Genomic DNA, 19,837 nt, shown 5'->3' with positions numbered 1-19,837 from the left:
TATAAAGCTAGGAACAAAAAAAAGCGATTACCAGTTGAACTTGTCACTTAATGCGGTCCCATTTGATGTGCAGGAAGACTTCTCGCCCATACCCTAGCGCATTTCTGGCTGCTCTGTGCATATGGAATGTTTGTTATGCTCTTAATCTTCGCCAAACATATCCACATCCTTAGTAGTTCACATTTTTCCAAAATGTATTATTGGTTATTTTATCAAGTTGAGTGGTTTTTGAGAGCTCTGGGTTGTGTGGGGACTCTCTTGAATCTCAAGCTTATTAGTGATAACTGCTGTGATATTGGTAGCAGATTGCATAGGAACAGACTTGGAATTTTGTATTTGAGGTAAAGAAAAGATAGTTTTTTAGCTATTACATTTGTCCTTGAGATGCTATAGCTTAGTGAAAAAACACCAAATTCTCAAATTCTCTATTGTTTATTTTTGTTAACAATTTTGTGGGAACTTTATGTGCTAGCACTGATTGAAATGGCATGAATTTCAGTGGGAGTTGGGTCAGAATTATTGATGTTTTTAATAATTTGGTAATAAAGTAATTTATAATCTGAATACAGATGATACTTTGATCTAAGACGTGTAATTTGGGCTCCTGGTGTGCAGTCAGTAAACCCGATGGGAGTTCTGCTTCTGTCTTTCTGCTACTCTTTTTTTTTTTTTTTTTTTTTTTTTTCTGATTTATGACATGAAATGTATTAAACAGCTAACACACCGGAGGAATAAGATGGATGCAATGGCAAAAATCTATGTTAGCTTGGTCTGTTTGTAGTTAGTACTTCAGACTTCTCCAGAGAGGTACTAAATTAAATTATCTTGATACTTCCAGCCATCAATTAAATAAGAACACTTGTACATGATGTGCCATAGCTACAACTGAAAGATTAAAATGCAGAGATTTTTTTTTTTTTTTAATTTTACAAATCACCTGCAAGGATAATCTCACTTTATTATGACATAATGAAGTTGAGTTTACAGTTTGCTATATCTTCTCTGAATAATTCCAAATGTAATACAACAAAAACTTAATTCTAAAGCACACTTTAATACCAGTGGGTGTAAATATAGTCACATTTCTATTTCCTATTTGAATTCATTATTTTAATCCCTGTCAGGTTCATATTTGTGGTAGTAATGTACCCTGCATGGCAAGTGCTGAGAAAACATTTATAAAAAGCTTTGCCAGAGAAATCTGACTATGTAGACTACAGTGTCTTTACTGTCGAGAATCTTCATGTGTTTATGGAAAAAAAAGCTACTAGTTAAGCAAGCCTGATTTGTAGACTTTGTTGCTCAAATACCCAAGTTACTTAATAACTCTAATACACAAGATAGAGTAGTACAGCAGTTCTATTGATATGTTGGCAAAGAAGCAAACATGACTGGTCTTTACCATCTGTTTATAATGCTATATAAAGAAGACCTTACTGGTTGCCGTGGAAACCAGCATTTCCAAAACCACACGCGCTTGCTTAAAATCTCAAGCCTTATAAAGTCTTGTCTTTTCTGAGGGAAAAATAATAGAAAATCTTGAAAGTTTTGCAGTGATTTTTTTCCCCCTAACAGTTGCTTTGCTGTAAAATGCTTTCAGTATTTTTGCGCTATATCTTATTTCATGACTTTGTAAATTTAAAGTGTGTCGCTGGTACCTTAATGAGCTTATTTGACGCTTAGCAATGATCCAGGAAAAGGAGGCAGATATCATTTGGGTTTCATGTTCATCTTTGTAAAGGAGATTTCCTGTTTAGATGAACAAGCCTGATTGTGACACAGCAGAGTGAGAACTATGATATTTGGGTGGAGGTCACATTGAAAATACTTCTTACCTAAGAAAGCCCAGATTAATCTTAACTATCAGCCAGTTACCTGGGTCTCATTGAAAAAGGACTCTCTAGAATGAGTAATCTAGAGAAAAATATCAAATGAAGATAGTACTGGTACAAGTTATGGACTAGGTTTGTCTGTACTCTCCAGTATTGGCTTAAAATTGGTTTGTTGGGTTTTGGGTTTTGTGTGTTTTGATTTTTTTGTTTGTTTGGGTTTTGTTTGTTTGGGTTTTGTTTGTTTGGGTTTTGTTTGTTTGGGTTTTGTTTGTTTGGGTTTTGTTTGTTTGGGTTTTGTTTGTTTGGGTTTTGTTTGTTTGGGTTTTGTTTGTTTGGGTTTTGTTTGTTTGGGTTTTGTTTGTTTGGGTTTTGTTTGTTTGGGTTTTGTTTGTTTGGGTTTTGTTTGTTTGGGTTTTGTTTGTTTGGGTTTTGGTTTTTGTTGTGTGGCGGGTTTGTTGTGTTGTGGGGTTTTTTTTTCCTTACTTGAAATAAACCATTGAAAAGCCCTCAGTGTATGGTGTTTAGAAGTATATACATTTGTCATAGTATCTGGGAATATTTGTATTTCTTCCCATTTGTGACAGTATGTACATATTACTGCCTTGCATTCTGTCCTAATTATCCATGATGTTTTAAGGTGTGTTTTTCCCCCACCAGTTTACAAAAGGCTTCTGCTGCGTATAACCACTTCTCTCTAGTAGGTAGTGACACACGTAGAGGTGCTGCATTTGGACTAATGGTGCTGGTCGGTTTTCAACCACTTAGAACCATTTTTATTTCTTTCTATTTAAAAGGAAGATTTGTATTTATAGGACTCTTGGTGTATATTTGGCTTAAACTACTTACTTTAAGTGAGAACAATCCATTGAAGTACAAAATTTGGAACCTCTTTTTCACCACTAGTAAAGAGCCTTCAGTGTTTCTAAGGAATAAATATTTATAATCAACTCATCTGAATAATGTTGAAGATCAGTTAAGTTGTTATTTAGAAATATTGTCGAGTACAGAAGGTTAAAAAGAGCTTCCTAGATCATTCAGTAATGACAATACATATCCTAACATTTTTGCCTTTTTATGTTTCATCCATTTGTAAAACTTGCTGTGAGCATTTTCAGAGAGAGATAATGGCCAGGAGTTGACCTATTTCATTGTTGCATTTCCCTAGTACAGTTTATTTAATGCAAAATACATTTTTATGACAGGCTTTACAATTACAATATTGCTGAAATGGCACTGGACCTCCAGAGGTGTCTGAATTCATTAGCCTTGTGAAGCTAATAATATTTCTGTCATTCACAGAACTCTTCCAAAATATTTGTGTTGCTTTTACGAAGCAGAATATTCCTGCTTCTGAGAGAGAGCCTGTTTTCAAAAAGGTAGTCTTGTGCTTGAGGAGACCTGTTGATATTGGTTGACACTGTGGTGCTAGACCTCCCACAGAGCTTAAATAAAGTAAATATTGATGAAGAAATCAGACACACAAAAATTAGGCTTCTGTTTAAGTATTTGTGGTTAGAAAAATAAGGGTGCCAGACCTGCGAGCTACTCGTGGTCAGAGTAATTTCACTCAGACACTACCTGCATTTTTTGGTGTTTGCCTGCGTGCTATCCACATCACATTCCAAGATCAAGTCAAACACTGACCAGGAAAAACAGTGGAGACTCGCAGTCGGGTTAAAAATACATTTTGGTGGTTTGTTTTCTGTGTGGTGTCTTTAGTGTCATCTTTAAGGTAGTCCTTTTTGCGTCGCCTCTACCACTTGTAAGATCTGATGGGTAGAGGGTAAAATTATTTAAAAAACATAAAACAAAAGAATTATTTTTTTCTGAATAGTCAATATATTTGAGATGAATGTCTGGTTATAGCTGCCCTTTATTTTTATAGTGTCCATAATGAACTCTTTTCAGATCTTAAATGACGATGCAATCTAAAACCAGCTCTTTTGAAACTTTAGTTTCAAACTGTTACTGTGCGTCTTCATTCAAGTGAAAAAGTTGGTGGTTCCATTCTTCTTACCAAGCAAAACTTTTTTTCCTCTTCATCCTTAGCTGGTCATAAGTTTTGCAGAAAAATGGGAGTTTAGAATGGTTTTGTTTGTTATTTTCTTTAACAGCAACTACTCCCATTGAACGTAAGGGATAACCTACCCTAAAGGAAGTAAATACATTAAAAAAAAACTCTGTAAAATAATATGCAGGTATGTAGCTGATCTTTATGGCAGTGATTCAAATAACCTCTGCCTTTGGGAAACTTGGTAAACCTAGTAGCAGTGGATGGTAGACTGATATGAGTGTCTAAAAGGGTTCTCCAGACTCCAGGGAAAATGACTTTTTTTTTCTTTCAAGAATTCAAAGGCTGTGTTGGCTTCTAGGAGCTGTAATTGCCTAAGTACAATGAACTGCAAGTAACCAAAGCCAAGGATTGGTATTTGCTTTGCACCTGCCCAAAAACTTGTTGTTTCTTAAACTTCATCTTTAAGGTTTGATTTTTGTGGGATCTTGCCCACTTGAATCTCCACAACTTTATTTAACCTTCTGGCTTCTATCTTTCCTAGAAGCATCATTGCTGTGTTTAAAGGGGTTTTGGAATTTTCTTCTTGAAAGTACTGCAATATGTGGGATATATACTAAAGCCTGAAGAAATAGGTACATCCAGAAAGAGATCAGTCTTCCTTCTGATCTTGAAGGGTGCTCCAACTTCTCGTAGAAATCCTTAAAAAAGTTATGTCTTGAGACTTTCTCTTGTGATAAATTAGTTCTGGGAATGATGCAATTGACCCCAAGTTCTGTGTGCCTCCTGCCATTTTAAGCATAGTTTTCTACACTCTCGGTCCCTGCAAAGATCACATTTAATAAGCAATAGAGTAATGAAACTTCGCATGGAATTTTTCACCTTTGGTTAAGAAATGTTTCTCTTTGTAAGCCAAATCCTGTGAAAACTGAGCAGCTATTTTCTATTCTCATGGAGTCACTCAGCTGAGATGTTGGCATGTTTCTATGCAGTTTGTGAAGAATATATTTAATATTTTTAAGACACGCCTTATGTGGATTTCTGGGACACTTGAATACCTAAATTTCATACAAGCGATATTTTAAGTGTGTGTTGAGTGAACTTTAGTCCCTCTCTCCAGATCTGAGACTTCATAAATGCAAGAAAAGTTACCCAAATGTATGAAGTTCTCTGCATCTTGAAAAACGCAGCTTTTGTGGAACTGAGCATTTTGAGGCCTGTTTTTCACTGGCTGCTTCAGTTGCAATTCATAAAGTATTCCTAAGACTGCTAGGCAAATGGAAGCACAGACACAACATTGTCTGTATAAGTTGTTCAATGGCTGTGCCTATAGGGGTGCAGCTGTAGACTGTTTTCAGGCAAGTACTTTCTCACAGGGCCGCAACCATTCTTTTGCTCATGATTAAGCTACGATCTTGGCTTAGTCTTAGCATCACACCATGCGGTTGTCGAAATGATTCAAAAGTTGCTTTGAATCGTAAGTGAAGGCCACACTACTTCTAAATTGCCTTTTTTATTATTTCTTTGTGGCTCTGGATGAAAAGCCAGTGCAGAGACAGGCCTCTGTCGTCTTCAAACCAGAGTCCTTTTTGGTTTTTGTCTGTCATATTTTGTGTTTTCTTTGTGATTGGCTTCACAGAGCTAATGGGTTGAGACCTCTCGTTTGCAGGCAGAGCAGCAGTGCTCTTAGGAAGGCCTCCTTTGCCTCCTGCCATAAGAGAACGTTCCCACAAAGTACGACCTGAACGTCGACTCCCCCAAGCCTGGCCTGACCCATTACACAGGTCTGCTCTAACTCGATAAACCCTTTGATTACTAGACAGTTACATAACACTAATGAGCCCCATCCCCATCACAACCCTGTTTTTCAGGTAAAGAAATTCCTCTAACCCCAAAACTTATTTTTCATATGCAAAGACACGTTTAGTCATCAAAGCCCAGGAGTAGGTTTCTGAAATGCACACGTTCTCATCTACAGCCTTCAGTGGGCTTTTTAAGTTGAGATGGCTCGTGGGTTTAAGAGCATCCCTCTTTCTATCATTTCCTGTCAGCTGGATATTTAATTTAAATCCCATTTTTAAATTCTGTTTTCCCCCCTGTGAAGTAAGCTTCTCTTCCCCCCTTCCCGCTGAACTGCGCTCGAAACATGTGTCATGACAAGGCTGATCTCCCTCTACAGATCTAGCTGTGGATGTTGGAATTGACCAGGGTTTGAAATGTATTTTGAAGATATGTTGTGCAGAAAGGTACTTAATGTATACTTGAAACTTGAGTAGCAGGTGAAAATGAGTCTCTATAAACTGCTGTTAGCATATACCAAATATATAAAATTGAATGCTCAGAGTATTTAGATGTATACATGTTTGAGTGTGATCGTATGGTCATGTGGTGAATCCTATGATTCATAGAAGTGCATCTATAATACAGTGGTTTAACATGCATTTAAAAAATGAATATGTCAGAGAGTTTTCTCTTATTTACTTCTGACAAGTCATTAATAAAGCAAATTGGATAAAAGCCCCGAGGCTGGTAGAACTCTTGCATTTCTAATAAGGAAGCTGACAATCTTACCAAATAGCTACGTGCCTTACCTGTAGTGCTAGATATAGAATTGTCAGTTATAATTAATTTTGAAAAAGTGTTGCTTGTGGTTTGTTGGTTTCTTTTTTTCCAAAATGTACCTGCACCTGTAACCATGAGTGCATCTTGAAAACCCGTCTATATTGAACAAAATAGATGTTTTTCTCCCAAGATGTTACAGATTTTAAATTGTATTTATATTGTCACATCTGGGATTGTCAGTTTGAATAGAGGGGTTTCTTTTTCGGAAGAGTTTATATTGCAGGCTAAAACTAGCCAGTATTTTCAATGACATTATCCCAGACTTATAAATCTTCTTCATCAGCATAATTGATTTTGGTTGTGTTACAGGCTTTCCCAGCTGCTTTTCATTAGAGCTGTGTGAAAAGGTGGTGAGTTTTCTTCCCTCCTTTTGTTTGACATTTGAAGTGGGAAAGCAGAGGAATGGCTGATCACCACCTCACATCTCTCCCTGTTTTCCTTCCCCTTGTAGCTAAACAGACCTCACGTATGACCTGAAACAAATAAAATGCATGGAAAGGAAGGAAAAAAAAAATGGCCAGCAGAGGTGAGGAGACCAGGAGTCTGTTCCCTTCAGCCACTACCAGCAGGCCGGTGGCCGGAGCACACCCTGGACCACAGTGGAGGAGCTCTGTGGGCTGCCACGGTAACTGGTGAAGGGCTGCAGATCCAGAACATTGGGGAAATACTAAAAACATTTGACTAAACATTTAACAACTTCTTTTTGACCCTTCCAGAATAGCTTCTCACATCTGTTTTGAAGGGAAATGTGTTCTGTATTCTTAGTGGTTAAGACATCAGGAAAAGGTTCTTCCCCCAGAGGGTGCTGGAGCACTGGAACAGGCACCCCAGGGAGGTGTCACGGCCCCAAGCCCGGCAGTGTTCAAGAAGAGACTGGACAACACCCTCAGACATACGGTGTGAACTGTGGGGTTGTCCTGTGCAGGGACAGGAGTTGGACTCGATGATCCTTGTGGGTCCCTTCCAGCTCAGGGCATTCTATGATTCTGTAAACTAGGACTACTACCCATCAGCGTGCTCTCTTCTGCTACACCCCCTTGCAGAGTCAGTTGACTTCACAGTTGCCCGTACATTTTTTTTTTTTTCAGTGCCATGAAATTTGCCCCATGTCCCTCTTGTCCTTACAGTAACTGTTGTATTTGCTATGTTTCCTCTCTAGTGTTTAATTTCAGAGTTTACTTAATGAAAAAAGTGGTAAGATCATTAGCTGGTTTTTGTCTCTTGCGAATAATTTAAAATCTTTGCAGTATTTAGTCAAGATTGCTCAAAAATATGTATGGTGCTTGCAATAAATAGTTGATTTTTTTTTTTTTTAATGAAAGTGTAAATTACTGATGGAGTTAAACCTGACAATTACTGGAGGTTAATATTTTAACTGCAAAGTCTACTGAAATGGCTGCACATGTGGAGAAATACACAAAGCATTAAGTGAAATGCTCATGTTTGCTTGATTTATTCTCTGCAGCAGACGGACTCTGGTAGTAGGAGGTGTAATTTGCAGCACATTAGCTATTAGCCAGTGTCATTGCTTGAGTGGGTGGTGTGAGTGTCTGGTGCCTGTACAGTGTCACACAGCGCATGTGTCAGAGCCGGGTGCTTCTCCCCTGCGCTGCACGATGGATTTTTTTGTGAACAGTGTTCTGTATCTTAAACTGTGAATCTGCTAGTTTTCAAATGGGTTTTTCTGTCACATGGATAATCTGTCACATGGATAATATTTAGAAAAATGTGTGTTTGTGTACCAAATTCTTAGTGTTTTGCAAAATTCAATTGTAGAAGTGTTTGACTTTCCTGCCTTTTTTTGGTATGCGGTCCCCTGAGGATAAACAATGTAATTTGGAAGATACCCAGCCTGTAACTTAGAGCAAGCAAAATGAAGCTAATGTTTCTTTCTTGGGTACCCTGTGCATGTACTTGCGGTGTTCAGCAGAGGTTTTTCAAAGGAGTCTCAGCTCGATGCATCTTTTTGTGTGTGTGTGCACAGTTTCACTTGGTTTCCTTTTAGTTCACTTTTTTCCCTAGAGGCACCTGTCTCCTGCCACATCCCCATCAAGACTAATTGCACCATCTGGAAGACTTTCGTGTAGCTGTTACTTATGCAGAGTATCTCTTGGGAGCTTAATTCAGAATGTGAATATGACCCCTGAAGCCATGTCAAGTAGCTGCAGTAGTTTCTGGTGTCTAAAGGATGATCACCGTAGGCTTTATTTGTTTCAAGTCTAATGCGGTTGGCTTTAGTGTGGATGTGTTACATGTCAGTAGCACAACTTCAGTCGTGTTCTGAATGGAATTAGACTTTGACTACTGCTTTGGTAATTCATAGAAAATCCTGTCTAAAATTACATCCAAACCAGATGTCACACATAGGCTGTATGATTAGGTGTAGAAATGACAGACATGTTGCTCCTTATTATTACACTATTTAATTTTTATGTCCTGTTCCTCTCCCCACCCACAGCTGCACTTCTCATTAGTAGTTTTCTGCTAGGAATGCCAGGCTTGCTTTGCCCGTGGTGTCCTCCCCTGAACAGCTCTCAACACTTGTTTTTGTTACTGCTGTGAAACTGAGTATTTTCAGGACAGGTAATTTTCTCCTTCTGTTCCACACCTAGTCTGAATCAGGTAAAAGCACTGCAGTGCTTCACTTCTAGTGGTGTCTGTCTAGGCAGAGGCTTATTTAAAGGCCAGTGCTTTCTCATTCTGTGCTGAATACCTTTCTTCTCTACTTCTGTTATATCCTGTCCCTTGGCAAGCTGTAGAGCACCTGGCATAAAAAAATGAAGTGTTCTGATTGTTGAAAGTATCACCATAATTTGCTGTATTTTGGTGTTGGTTTTTTGTTTGGTTGGGTTTTTTTAAGTGTTATTAATTTCTCACAGGATCCTGCATTAAGTAAGGCGTGCTGATTTTTGCCAGCATACATATGGGGGGAAAAGTGATTTGTGGTGGGTGTTTTTTCCCTCTAAAACCATTCTTCTTTAAAAATAATGGAATTGTAGATAGTGTTGAGGAAATATATTTGAATGTTATTGCATCATCTGTGTATCTTGTATGCTTGTGAGTAATGTGGTCAACTGAAGTTCAAGCCAGAGAAGTACTTCCACCACCACAAACAATTATGAATTCTGTATACAGGATACATACGCACTATATATTATTCATCATATGTATTTTCTAGGTTTTTTTCATGGGTAGTTTAATGTTCATTATGGCTCCGACTTTGGAAATCCATAGATTTAAGTGTTTAACTCTCTTGTCTGCATTCTGTTAACTGTATATTGGAATCTGGTGAGAAAAGTTATTTAGCTGTGTGCTTGATGAGAATAAAGGTATGCAAGTTATAAATTCACAGAATGAAGGCAAGCACCTGTCCCCTCCTCTTTAAAATCCCTCACTACATGTACCCTTTAGGCAAAATAAAGGTGGACATTGCAGGACTTCACCGTGTGGTCTTGGGGAGAGTTGAGCTGTGCAAGCCTGCCTGAGTTTGAGTGGTTGGGAAGTGCTGTGGGACTGGTCTACAGAAAGAAATCATTGTCTGCTCTGGGAAGTTTGATAGTATCTTCCTTTCGCTGTTTCTTATGCTGTTTTATTCAGGATTTGTTTTGGTTGGTTTTTAAGGGATCTTTGAGGATGCAAGAAGTGAGAGCTGGTGGCTCTGTTGCATGGTTTATCCTCAGGATATTATGTTTGGATCTCATGTGCTAAAATCTGTGCTGAATGTCCTTGACTAAAATATTGATTACCCATGTACTCCTGATTTTCAGAAACATTTTAATTGGTTTATTTTAAGATAGCTAGCAAGGTAATGTGTTAATTGCTTTTTGCATTTCACTGCTGTGTTAAGAGGCTGACGTTTAATTGCGTTATTGCAGATTAGGATTGGTGGCTAGTGCTTGCTTTTGGCTAAATTTCAGTTTTGACTGGAAATGTTTGGTATCCACTTGGTTCTTAAAACCTCAGCTTAGTCGAACCAAACTCTGTTACTGTCTGAGGCCATACATGCTTGTTGTCTCTTTTGGAAATTTAGCAGAAGTTGATACCTTCTGCCACACCACAGCTGCCCAGGTTGCTGCGAGTGTGGGGTGCACTGCCACCGGGCTTGGTACACCCCACCCCAAACCTGTCCTGGGTGGGCCAGTCCCTTAGTCCACAGGTGAAGCAGATGGGATGTGGACATATCAGAGAAGCACAGGACAAAAAGTCTTGGCCTCGTTTGGCTCATTAGACCCCACCAGAGCTAAAGATGTTGTGGTAGAAAGCCATACTGGCCTATGTTGATAATCAGGGGTGTTTGTAGGCCGGAGCTGCTCTGGTGTGAGCTCAGGGCTTCTCTGGAGGGGGGAGTATTCGCCTGGAATTGGTCCCAGTGTGAAGATCAAGGCCAGTGGCTGTCTAGTACCAGCTACCAGCAAACCCTCTCGTTCTTCTCCTAGAGTGTTTTGAGGCATGGGCCATTTCGCCATCGCTGCAGGAAAGGTTGTAAAGACGCAAGAAAACAACTCAGGTTTTTTTGGTGTGTTTTTTTTTTTTTTTTTTTTGCAGTAGCACAAGAGCTTTCACACAGAAGGATGCTATTTAAATTATTATTTTAATAGTGTTTATGTATCTGTGTAAAGGAAATAGGGTACTGAAGATATTCTTGCATTGTGAAGTGGTGTAAATGCAATGACAAAAAATCCAAATGGAACTTTAGGTTGCATCTACTATTCCCTTTATGCAAACGTACTTCCAAGATCAATGTCTTAGATTTTCATTCAGATGTTTTAAAGACAGTTCTGTTTTGATTTCCTTCAGTTATTAGGGCTAAAATTATACTTTGGTATAAAATGAGTTGAAATGCTTGGGAATCTGTGATGTAGTTCTTCGTATGATTAATTTCACAAATATTTAGATTATATTGGAGATATTGGCTCTTATCAACTGAAGTTAGTTGACAAATTTCATAGCATCTGGAATCTATTATCCTTTCTTTTAGCTATTTAGCCTTATTGATGAACATAAGAAGTAGCTTAACAAGGACAGAAAGATACGGTTGGAGACATTGCAGTCAAAGAGGAAAGCTAAGCTTGCTTTAAAACAAGTTAATTTCTGAGATGGTGTATGTAAGTGATCATTGAGAATTGCTTTCAACAGATGTTTTTGGGGGCAGTTTCCTTATGACCCCGAATTTAAAGGTGCAGCATTTGAAACAGCTTGGGTTTTTTTAAACAGTCCATCTCTACTTTATTTATCTCTAAATTTTCTTTTATGTCTTTCATCAGTTTCTGCAAAGTCTGTTCCTAATATACTTAGACATTTTGTATGTGTTGTGTGGTTTGTTTGTAACCACCCTCATCTAAAGAGTTTTCTTTCAGCAGGTTGTAGATTTTGGTTGTACCTTTGCTCCATTCCCTTTCTTCTCTTGAAGCAGAAGGCTTCTTTTGGCTTTTTTGTACTTCAAACAACAAACTGAAAGCTCTTATGTTCCTGTTACAGTAGATCACATTGAATTGTTCTGAAATACTCTTTTCATGGCATGACATGAAATGCAGGACATATGCTGCTCCTTGGAAATATACAAGATTTAATCCTCACTACTTGCTTTTCTCTGCAATAGTAGTATTTCATTGTATGTGTCAGGTAAAGGATGACATAAGATCATTATTTATAATTGCAACTTATTGCCATGCAAGCGTGAATATTGAAAACTTGATGAAATGATGACAGCCTGAGATCTGAGCCTTTCTTTCCACTTTAATATGATTAGATTGTGAAAACATGCTTTTTTTTTTTTCTTTCCTTTTTGCAGGGGTTTTGTGTATGACAGCCGAAATAATTTACAGATGCGAGGTTTGGTTGTGTTGCTGATTTCCAAAGCTGCTGGACCCAGCACAGCAGAACTCTCGTTCCAGCACAACATGGTCAGTGGAATTTATTCCAGGTATGCAGTAACCTTCTTCAGCAAGATATGCCAAGGTACCTTTGACGGGCAACTTCATGGTGGTATCGAAGCATCTTAAGTGGCTTGCTCAGCAATTATGGAAAATCAGTACTTACCTAATTACAAAACTTTGTTCCACTTTTCCACAGTGAAAACCATTTCCTACACAGCTCTTACAATATCCACGCCTATATCTTAATTGTGGCTTTTGGGCATAACTGAATTTTGGATCAAGACAGTTATTTGCAAGTGTAGGTACTAGGTATCAGAAAAGTTAAGATGCTAGAAAATATTTTTTAATAGAGTATTTTCATTTTGAGTTATGCAGGTGTTACTCAGGTACACCTACCTACCTGAAACCTCAGGGTCAGATTGCCAGTCTTGTGGAATACCAGTTGGTTTCACTGAGCACGTAAGTTTTCCTGTAGTCCTTTTGAAGGATATTTTCCCATGAAGCAGCAGTGTAAAATAAAGTTTTTACCTCCCACGTGTCACAGCAGAATTACTGAGCCTACCATTAAGATTCTTCAGGCTCTCACTGAGATAATTCAGCTTCACTGAGTTCCTAAATGTTTTCTAAAGTATTTAGATTACTTAGTACTGGTAACAACAGTAATCAAAAATAGTGGTTGCTCTCCTTTGTATATTCGACAGTTAACTGTTCCACTGAAGTAATAAGTGAGATCTGATCGTAAAACTTGAGTTCTTGAAATCCTTTTGAAAAATCGTGCGTGTTGCTTGGTTGAGGGAAGACAACTGGGTTTTTTTTTCAGTTAATTGTGTTTCTGACCGCTCTGATGTATTAAATGAAGATGCACAAACCTAGTGACATGTTCGTTTCCTGATGTGTTTTAGAAGTGCAGAGACAGCATTGTAAAACTGAAAAGACAAAAAAAAATAAAGAAGTTAAAATATATGTAGTATCTTAAAATAACAGAGAAGGAAAGTATGGATGAATGGGTACAAACAGAAATAACAATAAGTAAGAAAAAAGACAAAGCTACAAAAAAGGTTTGTTATGGAAGGCTGTGTTGTCCCTCTAGCTGTTTAATTCCATTCTTGTTTTGTTTTGTCCTTAACGTCCCCTTAGGGTTGTAAAATTTTTATATTTATATGCAAATGATGCTGTATGAAAGCTTAATTCTAGTTAGTTAATTATAGCACAGGAGGTATTTTAGTTTGTTTTGTAAATGATTAAAAAAGTTTACCTTAACTATGCCTCATAAAAGGAGAGAAAAAGCATTATTTTCTGATAACTAAGTTCTTGAGTATGATGATTCTGACCATGGAGGTAACATTTGAGCGTTGAAAGCTGCCAGTGGGAAGGTGACTGGTGGAAGTATTCATTAAGGAGCAAATAAGACCTTGAATTAATAATGAGCCAGTTGGTGTAAATGGACATCATTGGAACTATGCCAGTTCAACCAGCTGAAAATCTAGCCTAATAATCTAAGTTTGAGCAAGTCGATGCCCATTATAATATCTGGTTCAGAGTTACAAAGGTACTTCAAAAATGAAGCCGTTTTGAATACGCCCACACAGGTTCACTTAAGGTTCATTTACTGTCTGCAAAAGTGATAACTATGGAGTTGTTAATTTAAATGGATTTTTCAATGACACTTTAAGTCTGTAGCACGGTGTAAATACGAGCAAACTGATGCACACGAGGAGAATGCCAATGTGTTGTTCCATTTTGTGCCACAGCAGCCAGTTCTTGCCCTCCACTGAAGTCACTGTGGGCTTTGCCTTTGACTTCGGACTCATTTCCTTTTTTAACGTACTTTTCCAAATACACTCTTTAAATGTGAGTCGAATTTCTGATTTGGATTTCTCCATTGTATAAAGCTAAGAGAACAGACAGCTCGTAAAATTGTGATCTTAAAGGGTTTTTGTGATTGTTTTATGTATTACAAATCGTGTTTTACAAACTGCTTTCTCCTGAATAAGAACAAAAGGGCATCATTTTCCATTAGTACATTTTTGTCTACTATCTTGGTTACAGTGTATATATGGTGTGTATGTTAGACATACATATCAAAGGCAAAGTATATCCCTCAGTGATACGAAATGCAGAAATGCACTTAATCGTTTATTATTCATATATGTCACCAGATTTGGAAGTATTTTTTGGAAATAGATTCTTACAGATTTTCAGCTCAGCTGTAAACTATACAGCTCTTTTTGTTGCTGTGCCATATAGTTACTTCATCTATATATATAATATTTTGCTGGAAATATTTTTTCTGGCACTGTAATGAGGATCTTCATTGCCTGATACTTATGTGCTGTGAATGTTATATGGTGGACTGTTAGCTGGGACATGGCTCACTTGATTTTAGGCTACTTAGTAGTGATTAATTAATCGCATTCCTGAAATCTGAGCGTGAGCTAAGTTGTTCCAGTACTTGCTGGTGATTGCACCCGCCTAGTCTTTCTTTTCCCACTGTTTGTGTTGGAACCAGCTTTGTGCTCTCTTTAAATATTCAGTCCCACAGTGGATAGCCAGGTTACATCAGTCTGCTATATCTGGTACTACATTAAACGTATGGTCTGTGACCAGGACAGTGTAACAGTGCAATAATTATTTAACTTAGAAAACCACCAAAAAATGTGGTGGACTTCTTCATCCTGGAATCTGGCACGTTCTGCATAACCTCTTCTCCCTATTTCATATTCTTGAATCACAGTATAAGCAAGCAATACAATAACTATAATTAAAACAGAAAGACACTGAGAGCTGAATTTGGAATAGCTTTTTTTTTTTTTAATCCTATTCTCCCAGTCTCTAGATATGTCAATTCATGGGACAATTGACCTAAATGTATAAAAATGGGTTAGCTAGCTGCTTAGCTGGCATCTGTTTCTTACTGGTACACAATGGAACACAATTGATGCCTGCTCCTAGAGAGCAATCTTTTCCAGAATAATGAGGATTACTATTTAGGTAGTTACAGGAACAGGACTAGCATAGTTATATGGTGCTGCCTTTGGCCGGCATTGCCTCCAGCTTTAACACTTCATAACTTCCAGGAGACGTGATCTACCCGCTTGAAGCTGGGGGCATAGGGGTCATTGTGTGTAAGGATATTGTCATGACTGCTGGTTGCCTTATGAGCCAGGCTGAAGATAAGGGGGGAAGTATTTGAAAAGCCTGATTGGCACGCTTTACTCCATACAGCCACCTCCCTATGGTGTTGCCAGCAATCTGACTTTATTCCTGTTGGCAGGGAAGAGAACCCGACTTTACTGCCAGCTCAGCGCCAAGATCCCAAAAGAGGATGAAGCGGAGAAATAGCAGCACAGTAAGCAGCTCCGTTTCAGCTGCCGGACAGATTTCCTAAAGTTGAAACTTTCTGGTGGTCTCTTAGCTTTTAACAAAATATTTCCTTGGCTACAGAAGCGTTGCAAATATGATGATAAAGCGCAGTGCTCACTACAGAGTGTGCAAGCAGTATCATGTAAGGGTTGATGTCATCACCTCTACTCAAGCAAAGCGTGCAGCATCCCATATTCCCTGAAACACCTTCCTACTCCTGTCTTGAAAATAGAACTCACGTTTGGTTTCAGGCAGAATCTAAGTAATGATAATTTATCATGCTGATAGCATCAGAGAACACCTTCAATGTGACATGGGAGCCTAGAGCTTTGTAAGAGCTTTGAGACCTGTTTCCTAACTGGTTATTATGCTGATCTGACACTCCTCTCTGTTGCCTTCTTTCAGGGCAAAACTCACTTGGATAGTTTAGTATGGAGCTTGGTGTTCTTTGCTGCTGGAAATGAGGTTTTTAATTGAAGCACCAGCTTCATATATTTTCTAAACACAGCTTTATGCTCCATAGTTGGAGCTAGATTGTTACAGCTGAAGATACCAAGACTGGCTTGGGTCCTCTCACTAAATACCCAAAGGGGTGTCTTTTTCTGTTCATATCTGACACTGCCAGACACTACTTGGTGGGGACTGAGGAATCTCTTTGGCTTTATATTAAGTAATGGGTTCCTCATGTAGCCTCTATATTGCAGATTAAAAGGCAAGTGATACCAAAGAACAAACTTATGCCATCTCTTCAGGCCTCAGTATCCTTGACTGTAATACAACAAGTTACTTTCTTCTCTTGCTCATGTTTTGCCTTTTTTTTTTTTTTGCCATGAGTGCCAGTTTCAAAAATACCCTCTAGCACTGACATCCATTGAATCAGCTCTGCAAATTTCCTTGAATGCTTTTCAGAGGCTTGAAAAAAGATAATCCTTTTTTCAGTCGAATCTGTCTGTGCCTCCACACTGGTGGACAAGCAAAGACTTTTTTATTCTACCGAATTCGGCAAGTGTGTGTAGAGTGGAATATAAAAAAATACTATTTCAGATCTGTACTGAAACCTGAGAAATCCAGCAAACAGATTGTTAGACTGGTACTATCAATGCTGGGCTTTGTCCCTGCCCCTTCTCCCTCAGAATGATGCAGCTGGCCTTTAAAGCTCCAGGAATGCATCTCTTGCAAGATGAACATGCTTTTGTACAAGAAGAAAGTAATCACTGGATAAATGTGTCTCTGAATCAGAATTCTTCCTGCTGCTTGGATGAGTGGTGGTAATACTGCAGTGACAGGGATCAGGAATGTATACTCCTTTTACTTAGTGTTTTGGTAATGATTTTGGAACCATCATTGTTGCTGCTTCCAAAAAAAGCCCAGTTTAAGTGGAAGTTAGCAGTAGATGCCAGCTCCTTGTTATGGTGATGAGTCAGTTGCTTTGTTCCAGTAGTAACTTCTTGCTAAGTGACCTGGGTACCCTTTGTTGGAGAGACACACACATGATCACACAGCCTGAGATTTCACGGGTTCTTTGTCATTATGGCTATGCCAAAGTCATCTTGTTCTCGCCCTCTCTAAAGAAAAACTGATTTGCAACTTAAAGCTCTCCAAGAAATACCAGATCTTAACTAGAGAGTTCATTCATCCGTTGGTTGCTTTTTCTCTGGAAGTTTCTTTGGTTGCAAAGTAGTCAGGAGGATATAGGTGTAATTCTAAGGACTCCAAGTACAGAGGCCATACTGCTCTGTCTCTTTGCAGTTCTATCTAGCTAACTCCCAGCTTTTCTTTGCTAGATATGAAAACAAAGCTTTGCCTTAACTTAATTTCCTTCCGCTGGATTCTGAAAACCTTGACATCATCTTCAAAGAAAGTTCAACCTTCCATTACCCTCCTTTCCAGGTAAAACAGATACTGCTAATAGTACATCTAGGTTCATAGGGTAATTCAACTTGGAAGAGATCTCAGAAGGTCTGTAGTCAAACCTGCTGCTCAAAGCAGGCTGAGGAATGAGATCCAACTCATCTAGCTTTCTTCATAAAGGTCAGGTTGTTGAAGAAGTCATAGTCGTCTTCACAAAGTGATAATAAAAATGTGTTTTAAACAGATGACTGAACTTTCTGCCCTCTGCCTCAAGCCTTATGCTCTGTATTTAATGCTGTAGTTGGTGTGCGTTCATGAATATGTAGCTCAGAAGAAGCCACACTGATGCTGGCATAATCTAGCCTGTTAGGTGTTGTTAAGGTCATTTGAGAGCTGAAATATCCAAAGAACTTTCTGTCCCAAGATTTTCAGAACTAGCTATGTGGGCTGCGTCAAGGCCTTCTATGAGAACACGAGCATAAAGATCTTGTCTGTCTCAGGGATATGCCACCAAAAGTCTCAGTGTATTAGTGGGGACACTAGGAATCTCTTCCATTTCTCATAGGTGACAGCTCACCATCTGTAGCTCTATCTGTTCTTTCTCCAAAACCCATGCCATGGCAGGCGTAACAGAGGTGATGCTGTGCTCATTAGAGTGGTCTTTAATTGCTGTCTGTGTGAAGGGCTGCTTCCAGGAAACTGAAGCGATGCGAATCATTATCCTTGGACAACTTTAGTCTGTAAAGGTAAACACGGACTAGCGTAGTCAAAAGTGTAGAAGTTATATACTTGTTATAGTGTGCTTCTGAGACTGCACAAATTTACACAGATGGACATTGGGTTGTTGATTTTACTTCTGCATGTGTCCTGGACTGCTGTTGATCTGGGATTTTACAGTTGAGAGTGATCTGAAATGGTAATATTCTACTTTGTGTATTTAGCGTGATAGTGTATGAGGTGTGAGCACACCTCTGGAAATTGTGAAAACGTAAAAGGTGCTCCACTTTTAGCGATAAGCAGAATCAGTACTCCATGCGGATGTGTACCTTGGGCTCCGCATTCTCCGGGAGCTCCAATTATTGGCAGATAGCTTCTGTCCTGTCCTTGTGAATGTGGCCAGACATACGAGAGATGATAATGCTGTTCTTGACTCAGAAGACTGTCACATCTCCAATTGGAGTAGGTGGCTACAGTGCAAAGGGCCACCTTCTGGTTTAGGAACAGGTAAATGTTACTCTGGCCAAGGAGTAGATTTCCGCCCGCCCCCCCCGCCCCTGCATTGGTCTTTGTCTGAGTTTACTAGCAATGGAAAACTAAATGAGATTTATCCTGACCTGGGAGTTGCTGTGAAGCAGAGTTTGAGACGTCACACTTCATTGCGCCTGTCCCCATCAGTGATATAAATCATGAAAGGACCTGTTTAAACAAACTAAAAAGCAAGAAATGAGAAAGCTGCAGTAACACAGTAGTGTATGTGGGAATTAAAAACTCAAAGAAGGCCGAGCTTTTTTTCCTTTGTCTGGTGTAAGTATTCAAACTGGGAGTTTTAGGGCAGAATAAGTGTTGCACTTGAAATTCACACTGGCTTATTGCACACAAGCCCTGGGTCTCAGCTGCAAATACTGCAGAGATTAATCTTATTAATGGAACTGCTAATTGGTGTTTGACTTCTAATTATAGTAACAGTAGACCATAACAATCAAACCTCACCTTTTACTGGGGCACAGTAGGACTCTCTATCATAAAAATTATTTCCTTTGGGACTTGCTGTTCTTACTCCCATCTTCTGGGAGGCTGGTTTTCAGTGAAGGTGCTGTATCCCAACTAGAACGTGCTTTGGAAGCTTGGCTAATTACCTGGTAGAGAAAATGCATGGTCCTAAAATATTCAATAGCTAAATACATTAAGAAGTGCATGTTCTTGACAGAATTATTTGTTTGAAAGATAATGGGAAAAGTACCTCAAAATATGAGCAGTGGTGTCTTTTGTAATCTTTAAGAAATATATAATTTTGTTTCCCGATCCTTAGTAGCTTTCCCTTAGCTTTTAGTGAGGGGAAATCTAAGTGATTATTCTGAATTATTCTATTTGTTTTTTCTCTCCAGGATAAATCCTGTGAGATTCTTCATCTCATTTTTAAGTCTCAGGAGACAAAAAGCACATACGACTTGATTACATATTCCTATTGATCATCTTCCCACCCACAACAATAAAAATCAACTCCAAATACAAATCTAACAATATTACTAATTCAATACAACCAGTACTTTTCTTCATTAACT

General features: G+C 38.6%; 1 protein-coding gene across 1 annotated transcript in view; it reads left to right on the top strand.

Annotated features, from left to right (window-relative positions):
- Positions 1-19,837, top strand: part of PDSS2 (decaprenyl diphosphate synthase subunit 2) — a 120,206-nt gene that overhangs the window by 38,610 nt on the left and 61,759 nt on the right. The window contains exon 2 of the mRNA XM_065631304.1: positions 12,257-12,388. Coding sequence (XP_065487376.1) covers positions 12,257-12,388 — 132 coding nt within the window. The remainder of the gene's footprint in view (positions 1-12,256; positions 12,389-19,837) is intronic.

This window comes from Caloenas nicobarica, chromosome 3, assembly GCF_036013445.1.
Source record: "Caloenas nicobarica isolate bCalNic1 chromosome 3, bCalNic1.hap1, whole genome shotgun sequence".
NCBI classification, from domain to species: Eukaryota; Metazoa; Chordata; class Aves; order Columbiformes; family Columbidae; genus Caloenas; species Caloenas nicobarica.
This window is presented reverse-complemented; position numbering and strand designations above follow the sequence as displayed.